General features: G+C 41.4%; 1 protein-coding gene and 1 long non-coding RNA gene across 5 annotated transcripts in view; one reads left to right on the top strand and one right to left on the bottom strand.

Annotated features, from left to right (window-relative positions):
- CDH20 (cadherin 20) overlaps positions 1–18,985 on the top strand; it is a 245,448-nt gene that overhangs the window by 174,724 nt on the left and 51,739 nt on the right. For 2 of the 4 annotated variants that reach the window (XM_051851165.2, XM_051851166.2), the window contains 3 exons: positions 7,642–8,037; positions 15,636–15,930; positions 18,039–18,158. In XM_051851165.2, the coding sequence (XP_051707125.2) occupies positions 7,792–8,037; positions 15,636–15,930; positions 18,039–18,158 (661 nt within the window). In that variant the 5' untranslated portion in view covers positions 7,642–7,791. The remainder of the gene's footprint in view (positions 1–7,641; positions 8,038–15,635; positions 15,931–18,038; positions 18,159–18,985) is intronic. The other 2 variants (XM_070050090.1, XM_070050089.1) reach the window with 1 other exon arrangement.
- The window catches only part of LOC103349393 (uncharacterized), a 126,484-nt gene that overhangs the window by 56,951 nt on the left and 50,548 nt on the right, over positions 1–18,985 (bottom strand). The window lies entirely within an intron of this gene.

The following is an 18,985-nucleotide window of genomic DNA, read 5'->3' as shown; positions in this document are numbered from 1 at the left end:
ACTAAAAAGAGAAGTAAAGTTCTGGCCTCTTTAAATAATCAGGCACAGAAAGATGAATTTTTTATACCTAAGTCTAAAACCAAATTTATCACCTTGCCTCTGACTAGTGCCTCCTCCCAGCTTCCTGCTGTAGCCCACGACCAGAAGTTTAAGTCATCTTTTTCCATATCCTCTTTACTTCACAAGAAGTCAATTTGCAAGTGTTAGGGACTCTGCCTCCTCCAGGCTTCAGACATCTCACCAATCTCTTCCTCCCGTGGATCCTTGGTGGAGGCTCTCCTCACCACGTTTCCCTGCATGCCTGGCTAATTCTCTCACCTCCTCTCCTGCAACCCTACTAAGCAGATTTAATCAGAAACTGTTAGCTGCTCACTGTCAACAAATAAGTACATGTCATTCGCTTCAGTCCTAGCAAAGCTCATATCTGTGGTTTCTGTCCATATTTCCTGGCTCATCTCTCATTGCCTTCCTAAATGGACCCTATTGTCCAAGCAAACTAAACGATTGTTCTCTCAGGTATACCTCTGCGTCCTGCACCTGCTCCTTTGCATCTGCATTTTCCTTCACTGGGAATGCCTTCCTCTCTATCCTTCAAGGTCTAGTTCATACACTACCTTAAAACTTTTCCTCCCTGACAAAAATCATTTCCCCCTCTTCTGACTCAGCCTACTGCTTTGTTTTTAGGAGTCCTGCGGCTCTCATCATAAACAGTTTTGTGTTACAGTTGTGTATTAAGATTACACTGTGGAGTCACTCCAAGGAAGAATCCTAGTTCATTCTCCTAATAGCTCTGAAGCATTGGCCAATGGCCATGGTGGAAATATTCACACCATGGCCAATGTCAAGGAATTAGGAAGAGATGTACAAATCTGCTCTCTTGAGTCAGTAGGAGCTGAGCCCACCACTGTGGTTTTTTGTAAAATGGAAAAATAAGACCATTTCGATGAATTCTTATAAAACAATAGATGACAAAATAAGTGTAAATTATTTAACACAGCCTGAAATAAACACTTCCTGCTGTTACAAAACTATAACCAGGGCTAGTAATATTACACTGTTGCCTATTTCTACCACTTTTACCACTAGTATTGATGGTACTATCTCTTCCATGAACTGTAAACTCCTTGACGAAGGGAAAGGGAATTAACATTTGTTGAGCACCTACTATTTTTCAGGCAGAAGTTTAAACCCCCTGTCAAACATTATACTGGAAATCTCATGTAGCTTTTCTCACTTAGTTCCAACAGTCACCCTGTGAGAGAAACTCTAAAATTATATCCAGTTTGTAGATAATAAACTGAGACTGAACGAGTTTCAGTCACCTGCTCAGGATTACAAACTCAGTTTTGTCTCTTCATAATGTATTCTTTGATAAAATCTGTTTGATACTCAAGACTTAACTGTTACTGTTACATACAAATTTACCTTTGCCAAAAATTCTCCTTCTTGAGTATTAACCTTTATGGTCCAGGGAAGACTAGCTTCCTAAAGTCTCATACAAAGACAAAGGTATGAAAATACCTTGAGTAACAATTACTTGTAACTTCTTATCCAAGAATGTTTGCCAAATAATTACATTTAAGACCCATGCTTTTTTCCAATGAAGCACAAATTTAATGAAATTACAAATGTGGCATAAGACTAGAAATTAGTGAGCATGTGGGATGACTCTTAAAAATCAAAACTGATCATTCTTATCTAGCTGGAGTCAGAGGTATTGCCCATGGACTGGGCTGTAGTTTCATTAGCTTGATTAAAAGTGAAAACTGGAGGAAGGGTAAAGTAGGTCAAAACTTCCTGACTCCTGGAGGATTAAAACATTTACTAGATACTAAGTACTTGTGAAAGGATCAGTAGGAATCTATTTGCCAGCCTAGGAGGCTATGGAAAGGAAGACAGAGCACCTTCGACTACAAAAATTGATTATAATGAGAATGAAAAGCAAAGAGGAATTGCCCATGAACTCTAGTAAAAGAACTTCTAAAGTAGAAATGCCTTTATTTGTGACCTGAGCTAGGGAATTTATAGCTAGAGAGTTAACATTATATAGGACACACAGCAAGTTGTATTATAGAATGATCAGGGTTTTCAAAACCAGCTCTCAATTACCTAATTCAAGCGTGCCACCCCATTTTTGCTCCACACATGTACACACACACACACACACACACATGCACACACGCATTTACACATCTCTTATATCCTTATATAAGATATAGTTCCTGAAATGCCACCTTATACCTTTCTTTCACTCACATCTACCCCACAGTTCCATTTATGAGCTTCCCAGTCCCATTTATAAAGCAGCACTCCCTCGCCTCAACTGGTTTGGGTGTGGGAAGGAAACAGAGAGCAAGGAGTGCTGGGGAGGAAAAATGTCAGAAAACTGACAAAAGCTGGAGTGAATCCTAGAAGAACTGAACTTTCAGGCTTGGAATTGCCACTGTTTTTGAAGAACCTGGAGAAGATGAAACTCACAGAAAAGTAATGAAAAAGTAAGCAAGGTGATGACCACCTTTACTTGGAAACCTCTATGGAAATTAAACACTCTGTTTTTCTTCTCTGGTTCAATTTCATCTTTCAAAATTGTAATAATCATCATTCCTCAAGTCAAAACACATTACTAACTTGCTAACAGCTTCTTTGAGGGGTAAAGAAAGAAAAAGTGAGCACATTCTTTTTTAAAAAAGATTTATTTGTTTGAAAGGCAGAGTTACAGAGACAGAGAGAGAGATCTTCCATATGCTAGTTCATTCCCCAAATGGCCTCAACAGCCAGAGATGGGCCAGGCTGAAGCCAGGAGCCAAGAGCTTCTGGTCTCCCACATGAGTACAGGGGCCCAAGCACTCGGGCCATCTTCTGCTACTTTCTCAGGTACTTTAGCAAGGAGCTGGATCAGAACTGGAGCCTCCAGGACTCAAACCAGCACCCATAGGGGATACCAGCATCGCAGGCAGCAGCTTTACTGGCTACACCACAGCTCCATGGGTCAATTTTATGCAAGCTAATTTTAAGATGCACCCAGGGGCTGGTGCTGTGGCACAGCAGGTTAACGCCCTGGCCTGAAGCGCCTGGCATCCCATATGGGTGCCAGTTCGAGACCAGGCTGCTCCACTTCTTATCCAGCTCTCTGCTGTGGCCTGGAAAAGCAGTGGAAGATGGCCCAAGTCCTTGGGCCCCTGCACCTGCGTGGGAGACCTGGAAGAGGCTCCAGGCTCCTAGCTTCTGGCTCCTGGCTTCGGATCGGCGCAGCTTCGGCCATTGCAGCCAGTTGGGGAGTGAACCAACAGATGGAAGACCTCTATCTATCTATCTCTCTCTCTGCCTCTCCTCTCTCTGTATAACTCTGCCTTTCAGATAAATTAATAAATCTTTTTAAAAAAATATGCATCCAGTGTCAGAAATGTTAAGTTGGAAGGAGGGTGTTGTGAGGCAAGTGAAGGTTCAGGTGGAGGAATGGACATGAGAGTACAACTCCAAATTCAGGAAACTAGTACCTGGATGACTTCTTTTGGCTCTGTCAAGGGCTGGTTGCCTCTGTAGATAGGTGACTTTAGCTTGGCTTGTGAATGGATGGCCACAACAGAAAGATGGAGGTTCTACTCACCTAATGACTGCCCAGGAGGAAATTATCATGGGTAAAATCTTTATAGAAAATTAAAATGACTTCTCATCAAAAAACTGTCTCACCTTTCAGCATACAAAACCATGCTATTCATCCTTTCCAAAATGCATCTGCAGTGGTGTGTTTGGGGCAGTAGCACAGACTGATGATCCAGGCAAGCAGATGATGCAGGAATGGCGAAAGTTTGTTTACAGGGGTACTTAAAATACTTCAAGAAACTTCACCATGGGAATATTACTTATGAACAATACATATCCAAATATATGATCATCGAATGTACTTTTCACTCCAATTTATAGCCATTATCACCTGTGCTCTGTGAGGAACTCAGCACTCTGTACTGAAGGATCTGGGCTCCTGAGTAAAATGAGGATCTTTATATTTCTAAAGAGAGACCTTGATTGAGGAGTAGAATAACATTATGATATTGTATTCTGATTTAATGCTGATGCACCTTATGGTACAGTCATGTTTTATTGCTATATCTAAGATCTCTCTTCTTTTTCCCTTTTAACTGCATTTTTGAGGACCTTTCTATTAAAAAAAAAAAAGTAAGTGCATAAGAGGCTTAGCTGCCTTAAGACCATGACAGCAATGTCCACATTATTTGAGTGAAAACATTAGTCCACATCAGAACATTAAGACACCCCTCCTCACTAACAGAGCTGGCCGGCTGCTTCTACAAAAACGTCAGCTGAGCTTTGCTGGGTGGTACTTCCATTCACTACAAAAAGCTCAGGAAAACCGAAATAATGAGAAAAGAAATCAGAAAAAGAACATAAAAGCCCAGTTCATTTCAAGGAGAAAGCAGTAACCATCCTCCCCCTACATTTTAAATATCACAATGAGTTTAAGTAACAAAATAAACAATTCACTGAGAGAACACTTTATGTACAACTTTAATTTCTTCCTACTGTGTTCATTACCAAGCTGTTTGCTTTCTTTAAGGAGGATGAAGGGGGAAAACTTCGAAAAGACTCATTTAACACAGAAGTCAATTTCCACTAATGTTTTCTTCGTGTGGCATATATAGGCTCCAAAGCAAATCTAAACATACAAATACACATATATCACCATCTTCCTTTATAAGAACAGCAATTCATCCACCTCCAAACAATCACTATGCATAGGCTATAAGGAGAAAAACACATGAATATGAGAACCTTATCATTTGGAATAATTGTAATTGGGTCAATATTTCTGATAGAATTGATTCTCCTTCATTGTATAAAGACAACTCTAACTGTAGAGAGAATAATGTGATCACTGTATGAAGCGGCTTTAACTCTCCAAAGATAGGCAGGGAGCATTTCCCATGCATTCTGCCTCAAGGAAGCAGAAATAAAGTGCCCTCCATGAACAGTGCTCTCAAGTTCTCTACCACACAAAGAGTTTACAGGCACCATGGGGGTCTTTGTCACTGGATGTTGTAAGGGGGGATCTGAGAGGGTACACAGACCACCAGCTTTTACAAGATCACCAGGGCCCTCCAGGTCCTAAAGACCCCAAAGCCGCTTTTGTACGTATTCAGTGAAAGGGAAGAAAATGAGAACTTTGCTCTAGCATGTAGGAGGCCAAAGTGGGCAAGAGAGGGAGATGAAAGCTGAAGCGACTGAACCGCCTACAAAATATTCATCACAAAGCTTCCAACGAAAGCTTTTTTGCTTGAGCTCTTCAGATAACACCTATAGGTGTAAAGATTGGGGGTTTAATTGGCAAGAATGCACACCCTGGCTTGAAAGAAATGAGAAAAATAAGGACTACCATCATAATTTCCTCTATTCTGTCCATAAAACTTAGCCAGTGAAATCAGGATAGAGGACATTCTCACATTCCCCCCCCCCCACACACACACACACATGCACGCGCACATGCAGTTATCTCCAAAGCAAGCTCCTGAAACTGGCCAGAGAGAAGAGCTGACATACACACGTAGGCAAAAACATACTTGTATGAAACACAGACATTAAAGGAAATAGAACATATACAGAATTATAGATATAGATCTTTGACAAATGTAATCTATGAAAGAATTTTCTCAACTATTGAAGAATTTTCCTCAGATGAAAAAACACTATTTGGTATAACAGAACTAGGATGAGCCAGAATCCACTACCAACTAGTTGTTATCACAGATGTAGAAATCTGAAATAATAGACATTACAAATGTTTTCAGAATTTTTCTTCCAAAAGAGCGCATAAAATATACATTTCAGGATCAAGTGCACAATTTTTACATAGAACCTGTATACTTTACATGACTATTAAAATGCCATTTGACACCTCAGTCATTTACAAAGCATTTTTCCTGCATTATCCTATCAGATCCTCATGACAGTTCAGTGAGGTATGTGGGAGAATTATTGTCCCTGTTAATGAATGAGAAATCTAAAGTTCATAAAATGAATGAAACAGAGATCACGAGGATAGAACCAGGAACCAAACCATCTCCCAGTCTAATGCTCATTGAGGAATTATAGATAAGTTTGTGTCGTCTAATATGTGGAATATTCTCTTGGTGGTTTACCCATCACAATTTTCTGGCAATAGCTTTTTTGGAGGTGCTAATACTATATGGGAATGCAAATATTTGATACCTTCCAGCAGCCCCACTGTTCTTTATTAACAAATACATCACACTACTACATATAGTACACTTGATTTGCTTGTTCTTATCAATCAATCTGCCTTTAAAGATAGAACTGGTGAGAGGCAGAGCCTCTTGTTATGTTAGAATTCTATAGTCTCCTCCAGCTTTTTCCTCTTTATCAGTTCTCACTGAAGTGATTTCTTACAAAAATGAAATGACATACTGCATGAAATGATTATATTTTTAAAATTCTTTTGTACATTTCCATAGTGAGTATTTGAGAGGTGGCCAAAATCAGTTCTGATGATGAAAAGTGGGAGGTAATAATCAAGTTAGCCTCAGCGTGCTCCTTTTAACCCACTTGTAAAAATGGAGCATTATTTAGCTGCATGAATCTGAAATACTCAAATACACACATTTGTTCTGAAAGATGACAGCAGTTCTTCAAATTACCAGCAAAAATATTAACCACAGAAAGCATCCTGGTTGTTTTGACAAAGCAGTTTCAGTGCTATGCCACCTCATTAAGCCTAGCCCAGTAAAGGAAGAGAAGGTTGATGAGGTCATAGCCCAGAGTGAGATCACCAGCTACATCTGACTTTAGAGCAACAAAAGAAGTTTGATGAGAAGGCGTCCCTGGGGAAGACGTTAACATCCCTTTGCCTGAAAGAGTCCTTCAGGTCAGGAAGGGGAATTTTTGGCTGGCTCACAGTGGCGTGTAACTAATGGCACTTTACGTCTGCTGTGAAGGACAGAATAACTAAATGACCATTCAAATCCTAGAAAGGTCACATTAGCAGCCCCTATAAGTACTTCAAAACAAAAGCAGTAGAATGTGAAACTTGAATTCTACCATGAGCTCAGAGAATGATTAAAACCAGAAGTGACCCATGACTGTTTAAAAATGAAGTCCAAAATTCCTAGCTTTGACAGTAAAAGGGGGAGGCACAGAATAATTTTGAGTAACCAAAAAAAAGTTTGATTTTGTTATTTTAATAAGCCAAGAAAAACAATTAGGCTAATGAAAATACTAGTTACTAGCTGTAAATTTTGTAAACAAATACTGTTTTTAGGTGACAGGAGGCTGTCTGATGATAAATATTTCAAAAAGCACACTATTAATTTAATCCAGTCAATAATACAGCATAACTCTGCATCTAAGCTACCACTGAGAAGAAATTTATTCACTAGTTTTATTCTCACTGAATCCATATCCAAATGTTTGGGTTTGCATACAGCAAGATAAGTTGTCTTCTTTGCATCAAAATATCACGTATGACCCAAACATTCATAAAGCAATAATCTTTTATGACTTTTTAATTCAATGAACAGAAATCTGGATATTTACTGACATTTCTTGAAAACTTGGGACTAGCCCCCAGGAAAGAATTGGACATTATCACACTATGTTTCCTTAATTTCACAGGAAGTCAACTTCAAGCAGATTGACTTGACTTGGATCACATTTGAGGAGCATAAGTGTCCCATAAACTGGGTTTTTTCTTAATTTGGAAAATACTCAAGTGTTCCAGTGGCTTATCATCCTATACTTTACTTTTAAAAACCTGGCAATCCCATGCGGACTTCTGGTAGGATGAGCAATGCAAAGAGCTGGCTTGGACTCGGCATGTCCTTGTACTTCTGGGGATTGATGGACCTAATGACCACCGTTCTGTCAGGCACCCCAACACCTCGAGGCGAATTGGAAGTTCTCCTGTCAGACAAGTCACAGTCACATCAGCGAACCAAGAGAAGCTGGGTCTGGAACCAGTTTTTCGTCTTGGAAGAGTATACTGGCACCGATCCTTTGTATGTTGGCAAGGTAAGAAGTGCCCAGTTAGGAAGACAAATGATCAGGGTATTGGATATTGAAATTGGATGTGAATATGAATTGAGTCTGAATGCTTACCTAACCCATGTCTGAGGCCTGAAAATAATTTTAACTGGTGGCATATTACTTGACACCTAGGTAAAATATCACTTTTGCTTTATCAGATACCTGTCAGAAAGGAAAAGATTTGTCTCATTGTCTTTTGCCTCTGTTCTGAGTGGGAAAATCTAAGATTGGGTTTTGGAGAAAAAGTCTGACCCTGCAAAAGCTATTTAAGCCACAAAAGCAGCAGCAGCTCGTTTTTGGGAATAACTTACAGGATGAGGAAGAAAGAAACTGGGAAATGCAAGAAGGAAGCAGTGGATTTTTGCTTTGTATTTTTTTTTTCAAAGCATTTCCAAAGGTACTGCCTAAGGCCCAAATTTAATGGCAAAAAAAATAATAAATAAAACATTCTTCATTTCAGAAGATCCTAGCATGTAATTCAGGATAGTTGGAGACCATCAATAAATATATTTATAAATTTTATATTCCAATTCCCTTGATTCACCTATCATCATTTCCTTTTTAATCCTGTCTTTCTCCTGTGTTTACTTTATTTGGATGTTAATCAGAGACCATTTTGTGAAAGCAACCAAGTGAGAGAGACTAGGAGACAAACAACTAATTAGAAAATAAATAATTCATCCAAATGATAACTTGAACACTTGTTTAGTACAAAGGCTAAGAGCGTGGGTTTCAGATCCCAATAACGTGAGATCAAAGCCTAGCACTGCCAGTTACTTCCAGAATGATCATCGACATGTCATCCAGCCCCATGGGCCTCTGCATTCTCAATTGTTGAATGGGAGAATGAGAGCTCAGCTGCTTCAGATGAGCTGTCTATACAAGCTCTTTCTGCAACTCCAACTCACTTCCTAACACAGTTGTCTGATTTTTGTCCCCACCACTGTCCTAGAGCTGTGTGTACCACTGCTCAGAACCACCCTCCTCCCGATCCAGTGCCTTCCCTTTGTGGACCTCCCAACTGCAGCCCTGGCTGCTGCTGATGGGGCCCTCCTCTCTCAGTGTCATGACACCACAATCCCATTTTCCCTCCTTTTTTCTCAGCCACATATGCTAGTCCTCTCCTTCCTGTCAGCTTCACCCCCCCCCCGCCTTCTCCATCCACATTGGTGGCCTCAGTAGCTAGCTCTTTGGTGAGAAATGGTTTTAAACACCATCTCTATGCCAATAAATGCAAACCCTTCATCTCCAGTTAGACCATTGATCTAAGCTTCAGACTCAGGGATTCCACTGCGCATGTGCTATCTCCAATGTTTATGACTCATAGGCCTTTCAAATGTAGTGTGGTACAAAACTCTTGCTTTTCATCCTAAACCAAGTCTGTCCTAGTCTTGCCTAACTTAGGATTGCCATCACCCAGTTCCTAAAACCAGAGATCTGGTCATCATTCTTTCCTTTCTTTTCCTCCCTTATTCTGTCCACCTGCAAATTCTGTCATCCCTGTGCCAAAATAAATCCCAAATCTTTCATCTCTCTCATCTCCACCTCCACCATTATCTCTCAGTAGAAAATACTAGCCTCCTCATGTCCACCCCACTTCCTGCTAGTCTGTTCTCCACTCAGGATCTCTGAAAAAAAGTAAATCAGGTCACATCGCATCTCCACCCGATTGCCTTCAGTGTCCCATTATGTGCTGAGCTCTACCCACCTACCCACAGCTTACTGACCCAGCCTGCCTCCTAGCGTCCATCACTTCCCTGTTTTTCCCCCAGAGGTATGGTCTCCTAGTAGCTAGGTTCCCACAGTAATAGCAGCAGTAGCTGTATAGAGTTCATTATGGGAATTTAGCAGCTCTGCAATGTTTACACAACACAGCTGAAAACCCCTCTGAGTTTTCTTTCACAGCTCCTTGTTTTGTCTCTTTTATCCTTCATGTACTATCAGTCTTTGTGTCTGTCAACTTTCTTGCCAGTTTCTCACCAAGTCACCTCTTCCTCTCCAGCTCCATCATGGCCATGATCCTCTGCTCCCTCATGACTAGGTTAACTAAGCAGCTGCTGCCTGTGTACCTGGCGAGAAACTCTTCCCACCCCCATCCAGGGCTTGAGATAGTCATCGCCTCAGAGCACCCTTTCCATCATGTTGCTCCCCTAATGATGGTGGAAGAACTTCCTCCCACCTCATCCAACCTTCTCTCCTGTCTCTCAGATCAGGGCCTCACCTCCACCAGGATAGATCTCCTTACTGCCCTGACATGCCTACCACAGGGTTTATCCTTGCCCCAGATGTGCGCCATGCCACTGTCCTGCCAAGGACATGCTGCACCTCCTGTCTTGAACCATATTTAAGTTTCTCAAGGTCCCAGGTGAAAAACCTCCTTTATCATGAACACAATTTCCATCTGCCCAAAATGCAAAGGCTTCTGGCTTCTTAGTATCTGTAAAACATTTCTTCTACCTAGACATCCATGCCTTCTACTTATTAAAGTAAGTTTAAGGAAAGAATATGTTTGTATTCAATAATTGCTTTCTGTGCTTGTACAATTTAAGGCTCTCTTCCCTCCTCCTCAGGGGAATGCTATTTATACCTCCCAGACACTGAGGTGACCTCCCAGCACAGAAATGACCACACCACAGTGCAGAAAAGACTGTACTCCATGTTGTATTTGGCTCCCATAGGACTGTGCTACTCACATTCATGTACTGCTGATCATTCAACCAGTGTAGCAATGCTATAAGTGCGATTAGCTTAGGGAACTAGGCTCAGGGAGATAAAGTTCATATCCAAAGTCATACCAAAGGTAGCAGGTAAAGCCCAGATGGAAATATCCACTACTCTTACACTGAAGCCATAGACCTTCTTTTTCATTGCCTTGCTGTGCTCACTGACATTAGGCGTCACTGAGGACACACAGAAGAGTCAGTGGTGGTGAGGTGGGCTCAGGAATCTAACAGAGACTGACTGTTTCCTGAACCCTTGATCTCTGACTTGGGGGAGTACTGAGCTGTGTAGCACTCTCCAGTACTCACAGTTAGTGCTCACCTTCTAATTATTCCATCCCATGACACGGTACACCTACGTATCTCAACAGTAACACACCAGCAATCAGTGAAGGCGACTATGAGAACTATGAGAAGACAGTTATATCCACTTAGTCAAGAACTTTGCCTCTTCACTTTCTTTCAAAAGAGGATTCACCCAACTCTCATCCTCCTTACCCCAGGCCATTCACCTGTCACCTTGAGCTCTGGAAGATGTCTGTTTAGAGAGCCTGCCAGAGTATTTGCTTATTTCAAAAAGGAGTTTAACAACAATTATCAGCTGTAATTGGTATGACCTTATAAAATCCACACTGGGCTTTCCAGGGACAAGGAAGTGTCGCATTACAGTGAGATTCTATTGACATACACAAAGAGGGGGGATGCACAGAGCTTGTGCCTTTGCACGAATCTGTGGTCCAAATGATGCTGAGGTTAATAACTACACAGACGCTGGCTAACCACAAACTGTAGGCACTTACTGCATGTCCAGAACTGCATGGCACACTCTGAAAAATGATAAAAGGAATGAAAACTACCCATTTTGTTTCCAAAATCCTAAATCAAGTAAGGTTTTTCAGAATCTGCATATAATTCTCATCATTTACTATTCCTTTAGCCGAATAAGAGAAAAACTAAAGAGTTACTAGGATAAGTAAGATATTCATCTACCTAATTGTGTCCAGGAGATTTGGGGGTAAGGGGTATGTTTTCCCAAGATTTACATAGCTATGTGCTGCCAACCCAACTCCAGAAAACTCCCTTGCTTCCTCCGAATAGCTGCTGCTCAGTCAGTGTTGGTTGGATTAAATATGGATAAACACGAAACACATTTTTATTACACTGCCAATTCACTGAGTGACTTAGAGAAAAGCTGTTAATGTCTCTTCTCTGCAGTTTGCACTACCAAATGTGTATTCCATGGCTGGTAAACCCGAGTATTAACTATGCATTACTCTGTGTGTAATTCAGCTGGTGTCTCTCAAACCCACATTCACCTTTCCATACTCCACATTGTGATCTGGGGTTGAGACTCTGTAAATGGCATTTTTTTCTTTCTGCTGTCAACTCTCCATTGGTTTCTGCCTTTAGAATGCACTAGAGAGAGGCAAAAACAGAGGAGGAGGAAGAGGGATGTGTTGCTTTTATTCTGGCAGACAGTTCTGGTTTGTGGCCTTTTCTCACACTCACAGCCCCAGCCCAGCCTCTCAGGAATTACTAGCAGCAGCAGACAGCACGTCTATAGGACCTATGGTGGGGAAAGTAGACCCAGTACCAGTGGCAGACTCCTCAGAGGTCTCAGGTCCAGCCTTGAGGCCCCTACACACACAATTACATGCCAAGAGCCCAGACCTCTGTCCCCTGCTCCTTCCTCCAGGAGGTCCTGGCTGCTTCCTGCAGTGTTGTCTCTCTGGTTCCTCAGTGTGTCTCTTTTGCCTTTTCAGGCCTCCTCGCTAAATTATCTCTGTTAAAATAACATGTAAGTGTTGTCCCCAAATGAGATCCTGAACTTAGACAATCATATTCCTCCAAAATCAGTTCTGTACACACAGATCCTGGTCTCTTCCTATCCATAATAGGCCCTTTTTTGTTTTTTGTGTTTTTTTTTGTTTGTTTTAAAGATTTATTTATTTTACTTGAAAGTCACAGTTACATAGAGAGAGGAGAGGCAGAGAGAGAGAAAGAGAGAGAGGTCTCCCATCCATTCGTTCACTTCCCAATTGGCCACAATGGCCGGAGCTGCACTGATATGAAGCCAGGGGCCAGGATTTCTTCTGGGTCTCCCACAAGCATGTAGCGGCCCAAGAACTTGGGCCATCTTCTACTGCTTTCCCAGGCCATAGCAGAGAGCTGGATCAGAAGTAGAGCAGCCGGGTCTTGAACCGGTGCCCATATGGAATGCTGGCACTGCATTCAGCAGCTTTACCCGCCACACCACAGCGCCGGCCCCCCATAATAGGCCTATACACACACTGATATTACAAACATATTATGTACAGGATCTTCAAAAGTTTATGGGAAGTGTATAATTGTGGGGAAAAAAACTATGCATGGATTTCAAAAACTTTTTGTACCAAAATAAATTTATCTTTTAATTCCACTTTCTGTTAACTTATGGGAGTACCCTTGTAAATATAAACTCACACAAACACTTCTATGTATTTTTCTCAATTTATAAAATATCCTGAGATCTTTGCAATCCCAATCCCATTCCTCTGCCTGGGAACACAGTTCCAAATGCAGTGGATTTTCCTTTCTTTGTGCCCAGGTCCAGACGAAATGGCTTTCTATTCTACACATTAAGAACTGAGTATCTCTCCTTTTTTAACTGTGTAAATAAAAATTTGAGCTAGAAAGAGGTTCAGGGGGCATCCAAGTGTCTGTCTGCACAGGTGCAAAGGAAGGAGAGACACGAGGGAGAGACAGGACAGCCACAGAGAAAGGGAGGGGTCTGTTATGAAGAGGAAGAAGCCAGGAACTGCACACAGGCTGATTTTGGAAGAATATAATTATATAAGTTCAGGATCTTGTCTGGGAACAACACTTAGATGTTATTTTTAACAATGAGAATTTAGTATGGATGGCTGAAAAGGCAAAGGGAAACACTGAGGAACCAGAGACAACAAAGAAGGAATCAGCCAGGACCCTCTAATAGCAGGAACTGGGGACAGAGGTTGGGGCTTCTGGCATCTATGTGTGCCCGATAATAAAGATGATAATGCTGTATGTAAAATGGAGAAATGTGAGAACTTTATATTCTAAAGAATAAGTAGTGGGAAAAAAACAGAGCTTTTTTTTTTTTTTTTTTTTGGCAGTTTTTGTCCCTTGCTTTCTCTTCCCTAGACAAGACACAGCTGAGTTCCTCCAGGCGGCCAACTTGTTGCCTGTGATCTAGCCAGGAGTCAGTTTGAGATCAGCTCAAAGCCAGCACCACCTCCAGACCCATGCCTGTGTGAGGATGTTATAAATATATTCTCAGGTGTCATCTTGGCGTCCAGGCTGTTTAAACTTCAGTAACACTGCTCCACAAATGATGCGGACAGCCTTCGTCAGCTTTTTCTGTTAGGGTCTCCGCATAACACAAATGCCAGCAGGTTGTTCTTGCCTTCTCTGCTTCACCCATGGAGGGCTGGGGGAGCAGAAAAGCACTGACGTGTTAACACCCCCTTTCTCCATGCACATATATCATCATCACAACTGGCTCCACTTAAAGCACTGTGGGACAGGCATGGTGCTCAGGGCCTTACATACATTAATTGCTAATGATCCCAACAACCTTCAAAGTGAAGATTACTGTTGTTTTCCACATTTATATTATGAGAAAATTAGGGGTTATGAATAATTTGTTAAGGGCACTCAATTTGTAACTGACATGGATAGTGTTCAAGCCAGATACTTAGGGCCTCAGTGCCCTAAGTTGTCAGTTTTATAAACTAATCTCATGAACTGCATTACTGAACTACTGAACAGTAGAGTTGGTGGTAGCTCCCTTTAGAATGAGACTGTTACCTACAGAATATCACAGAATTCCAGGGATCTCATCTACAATTAGTTATTGAAATTACATTCTCTAGACCTGAGTTTAAATTTCTTGAACTCCCTTGGAAAGTATTAACAATCTGGGAAAGAATGTGACAATATGGGTGGGCAGATAAAAATATATCCCTAACTCAATGATGTACAAGTAATTTTGAGAGACTCAATTATGACCCCAAAAATCATTCCAACCAAGAGGAGAGATACAGTGGTGTAAACAATAAAGACCAGCAGCTAAATTCCATGTGATGCCTGAAACATAAGCAAGCAGAATCCTACTGAATAAAGCTGAGTTGCCACAGAGCCTGGAGGCCACTTAGACTTCTCATTTCAGTGGCCTTGGCCTGCTCCTGAATCACTTGGTCAGCAAAAAGCACATCTTGAACCATCATTTTAAAAATGTGTGTTCCTCAAATTAATTTATAGCAATTTTTTTATTTAAGATGTTTAGGTTTGTCTATTTTATCTTTTCTAAAATTGAAAGGCTGATTTCTTCCTTAGACTTGCTCCTATTCCCACACTGGGAAGCCACATTTTCCAGAGCTTCTGTTTTCTTTTTTTTTTTTTTTTTTTTTTTTGGGACAGACAGAGAGTGGATAGTGAGAGAAAGAGACAGAGAGAAAGGTCTTCCTTTGCTGTTGGTTCACCCTCCAATGGCCACCGCGGCCAGCGCGCTGCGGCCGGCACACCGCGCTGATCCAATGGCAGGAGCCAGGTACTTATCCTGGTCTCCCATGGGGTTCTATACTTCTCAAGAAGAGGAATTTAAAAAAAATAGTAAGTTCTGTGATGTGGAAAGACTTTATTTATTCATCAACTCATATTTACTCTTTCATACAATCCTGTTTAATGCATACTAGTTCTTTGTAGTAGACTTTTTAAACATCTGAGTGAAAAAAACATATTTCTGTGTTGAAGGAAGGACATAAATTGGCATCCAACTGAAAATCAATTTATTTCCAATACTTGTTCATATGCACAATGAGATTTTGGTGCTTTTTCCTCCAGCTGCATTCAGACATGGACAGAGGAGATGGATCCATTAAATACATCCTCTCAGGAGAAGGCGCAGGCATTGTGTTTACCATTGATGACACTACTGGTGACATCCACGCCATTCAGAGGCTCGACCGAGAGGAAAGAGCCCAGTACACTCTAAGGGCTCAAGCCCTGGACAGGAGGACAGGCCGGCCAATGGAACCAGAATCAGAGTTCATCATCAAAATCCAAGACATCAATGACAATGAGCCCAAGTTCCTGGACGGACCTTATGTTGCCACTGTGCCAGAGATGTCACCAGTGGGTAAGGTGGTGATTCACTGATTCTAACCACAGTCGTTGCCCTAGAGTATACACCCCTACATAGATGCAGAGAGGGGGAGAAGTGTGCAAAATAGCTCACAAATCACGAAACTCCACCAGAAATGACAACCAGGTTTCACAGACAAAAAGCTGCTTAGATGTTGGAATCAGCCACAGTAAATAATAATAGTCCCAAGACTGTCTTACAGCTCTGATTTTTGAAGGAAAAAAAAACTAAAGAAGAAAAAGAAAGAGATACAGCTTGATTCATAATAGACATAATATTTGATTCATAAGAGAGAGTAATTTGAGTCTTATCAAAGAGCAACGAAGAGCCTAAAGGCTATGTTGTACTTACTGATTATTGAGAATCTAAAACACAGTGCAGGAATTTGGCACATTGGCTGAGTTGCCACCTGGGATACCTGTGTCCCATGTTTGGGTGCCTTGTTTGAGTCTCAGTTTGTCCACTTCCAAACCAGCTTCCTGCTCATGCATATCCTGGGGAAGAGCAGGTGACAGCTCAGGAGTTTGGGTTCTTGCCACATGGCAGACCTGGATAAAGTTATGGGCTCCTGACTTTGACCTGTCCGAGCCCCAGGTGTTGTGGGCATTTGGGAGGTAGACAGGAGGATGGGGAATCCTTCTCTGTCTCTTAATCTCTCTGCTTTTCAGGAAATTTTAAGATTAAAAATTTAAGATTAGAAATGTGCCAGGGGATTCCAATACAATCCCATCAAGGTAGCACGTACCAATGCCATGTCACTAGTCCAAGTGATCAATTTCAATTCACAATTGATCATACTGGTAGGTCTAAGAGTCAAAGGGATCACACAAACTAGACTAGTGTCTGCTAATACTAACTGATAGAATTAAAAAGGGAGAGAATGATCCAACATGGGAAGCAGGATACACAGCAGACTCATAGAATGGCAGATGTCCTAAACAGCACTCTGGCCTCAGAATCAGCCCTTAAGGCATTCGGATCTCCCTGAAGAGCCCATGAGAGTATTTTAAGCATGGAAAGCCTAGACACTCTGGCAAAAAAAAAGGGGGGGGGGCTAAATGAAAGATCTCTGTGAGTGAGATCCCAGTGGAAAGAACAGGCCATCAAAGAAGGAGGTACCTTTCTCTGAAGGGAGGAGAAAACTTCCACTTTGACTATGACCTTGTCTAAATAAGATAGAAGTCAGCAAACTCAAAAGGCTTCCATAGCCTTGGCAACTCATGACTAGAGCCTAGGGAGATTACTGATGCCATAAACAAGAGTGTCAATTTGTTAAGTCAACAACAGGAGTCACTGAGCACTTACTCCTCATGTAGGATCTCTGTCCTTAATGTGTTGTTCAATGTGAATTAATGCTATAACTAGTAATCAAGCAGTATTTTACACTTTATGTTCTGTGTGGGTGCAAACTGATGAAATCTTTACTTAATATATACTACATTGATCTTCTGTATATAAAGAGAATTGAAAATGAATCTTGATGTGAATGGAATGGGAGAGGGAGTGGGAGATGGGAGGATTGCAGGTGGGAGGGAAGTTATGGGGGGGAGCCATTGTAATCCATAAACTGTACTTTGGAAATTACATTTCCTAAGTAAAGGTTAAAAAAATAAAAAAGATTAAAATTTTAAAAAGAAAAAAACAATGCCAGCATCCCTTAGGGACACCAGTTCAAGTCCCAGTTGCTGCACTTCAGATCTGTGTTTCATTAATGCACCTGGGAAATCAGGGGAAAATGGCCCAAGTGCTTGAACTTCTGCCACTCACATGGGACACTCAGGTGGAGTTCCAGGCTCATGGCTTCCACCTGTCCAGCCCTGGCTGATACATCCATTTAGGGAACCACCAGATGGAAGATCTCTCCCTCTTTGTCTCTCCTTTTCTATTTTTAACTCTTTCAAATAAATAAATAAGAACCAAAACACAATTCGCATCCCCACCAAATGGGTAAGAGACAGGAGTTATTAATGCTTGAGGCAGCCAGGGATGTTCTCAATGAGGCAAATGTAACATCTACAAATGCTTTGACCTTTACCATTGAGAATTGCATACAGCATTTCAAGACTGGACTTGAACGTGTTTCCACCCGTTCTCTTCCTCAGGTACCTCTGTTATCCAGGTTACAGCCACAGATGCTGATGACCCGACGTATGGCAACAGTGCCCGGGTAGTGTACAGCATTCTTCAGGGCCAGCCATATTTTTCTGTGGACTCCAAAACAGGTATCTGATGCAAGAGTCAAGTCAGAAATGTTTGCTTTCTTCCATAATACTTTATAACTGCTACTTACGACAGACCCAACTTTCCTTTTCAGGGGCTTTATAGGGAGCATCAACCAGTGAAGCTCAAGGATTAAAAGAGAAAATTAGCACTGGCCTGGCAGGGAAGTGCAGTGCTATGCTTAAACAGTACAGTGTCTTGATTCAAGGCTGGACTACACAAAATATCTCCTTCCTAGCTTTCAAAAAAAAAAAGTCCTAGTTACTCCCAGGGACTAAGAGAGTCTTTTATAACTCCAAAAAAGACTTGAGAGGTTTGACACATTCATCAAGGCTCCCTGTAGAACTAGATTCACTGATTTGGAAATTAGAAAGAACCTTAGGGGAATCACCCAGACCATCACCATTCACTCAACAAATGAGGGAAATTGTGAGCTAACAAAGTTCATCTGATTGTAGATAAGTCCCTTAACATGTGGTCTGATGTCCTTTCCACTGAGCAGAGCACAAGACCAGAATGAATGGCTGCTGGGACATCCAGCTTTCGTTGAGGGAGAAAAGAGCACGTGACATGTGTCCCCAAAAAGACAAATCCTGACTGGAAAACCCCAGCAGAGAGGGCAGCAGGGAGAGCAGAACAGTCCAAAAGCAATGTGGCAAAAAAGGACAAACCAGCACAAATTTAGGTTTTTGTTTGTTTCAATTTTACACAGGAGCTTTAACTACAGAATTTATTGTTTTCATCTACAAAAGATTCCTTTTAATACGTTTGGGTTGGACAGAGTAATTATCACATCATTTCCTCACATAATACCAAGTTTTCTCCTTAT

Source organism: Oryctolagus cuniculus, chromosome 10 (assembly GCF_964237555.1).
Source record: "Oryctolagus cuniculus chromosome 10, mOryCun1.1, whole genome shotgun sequence".
Taxonomy (NCBI): Eukaryota; Metazoa; Chordata; class Mammalia; order Lagomorpha; family Leporidae; genus Oryctolagus; species Oryctolagus cuniculus.
This window is presented reverse-complemented; position numbering and strand designations above follow the sequence as displayed.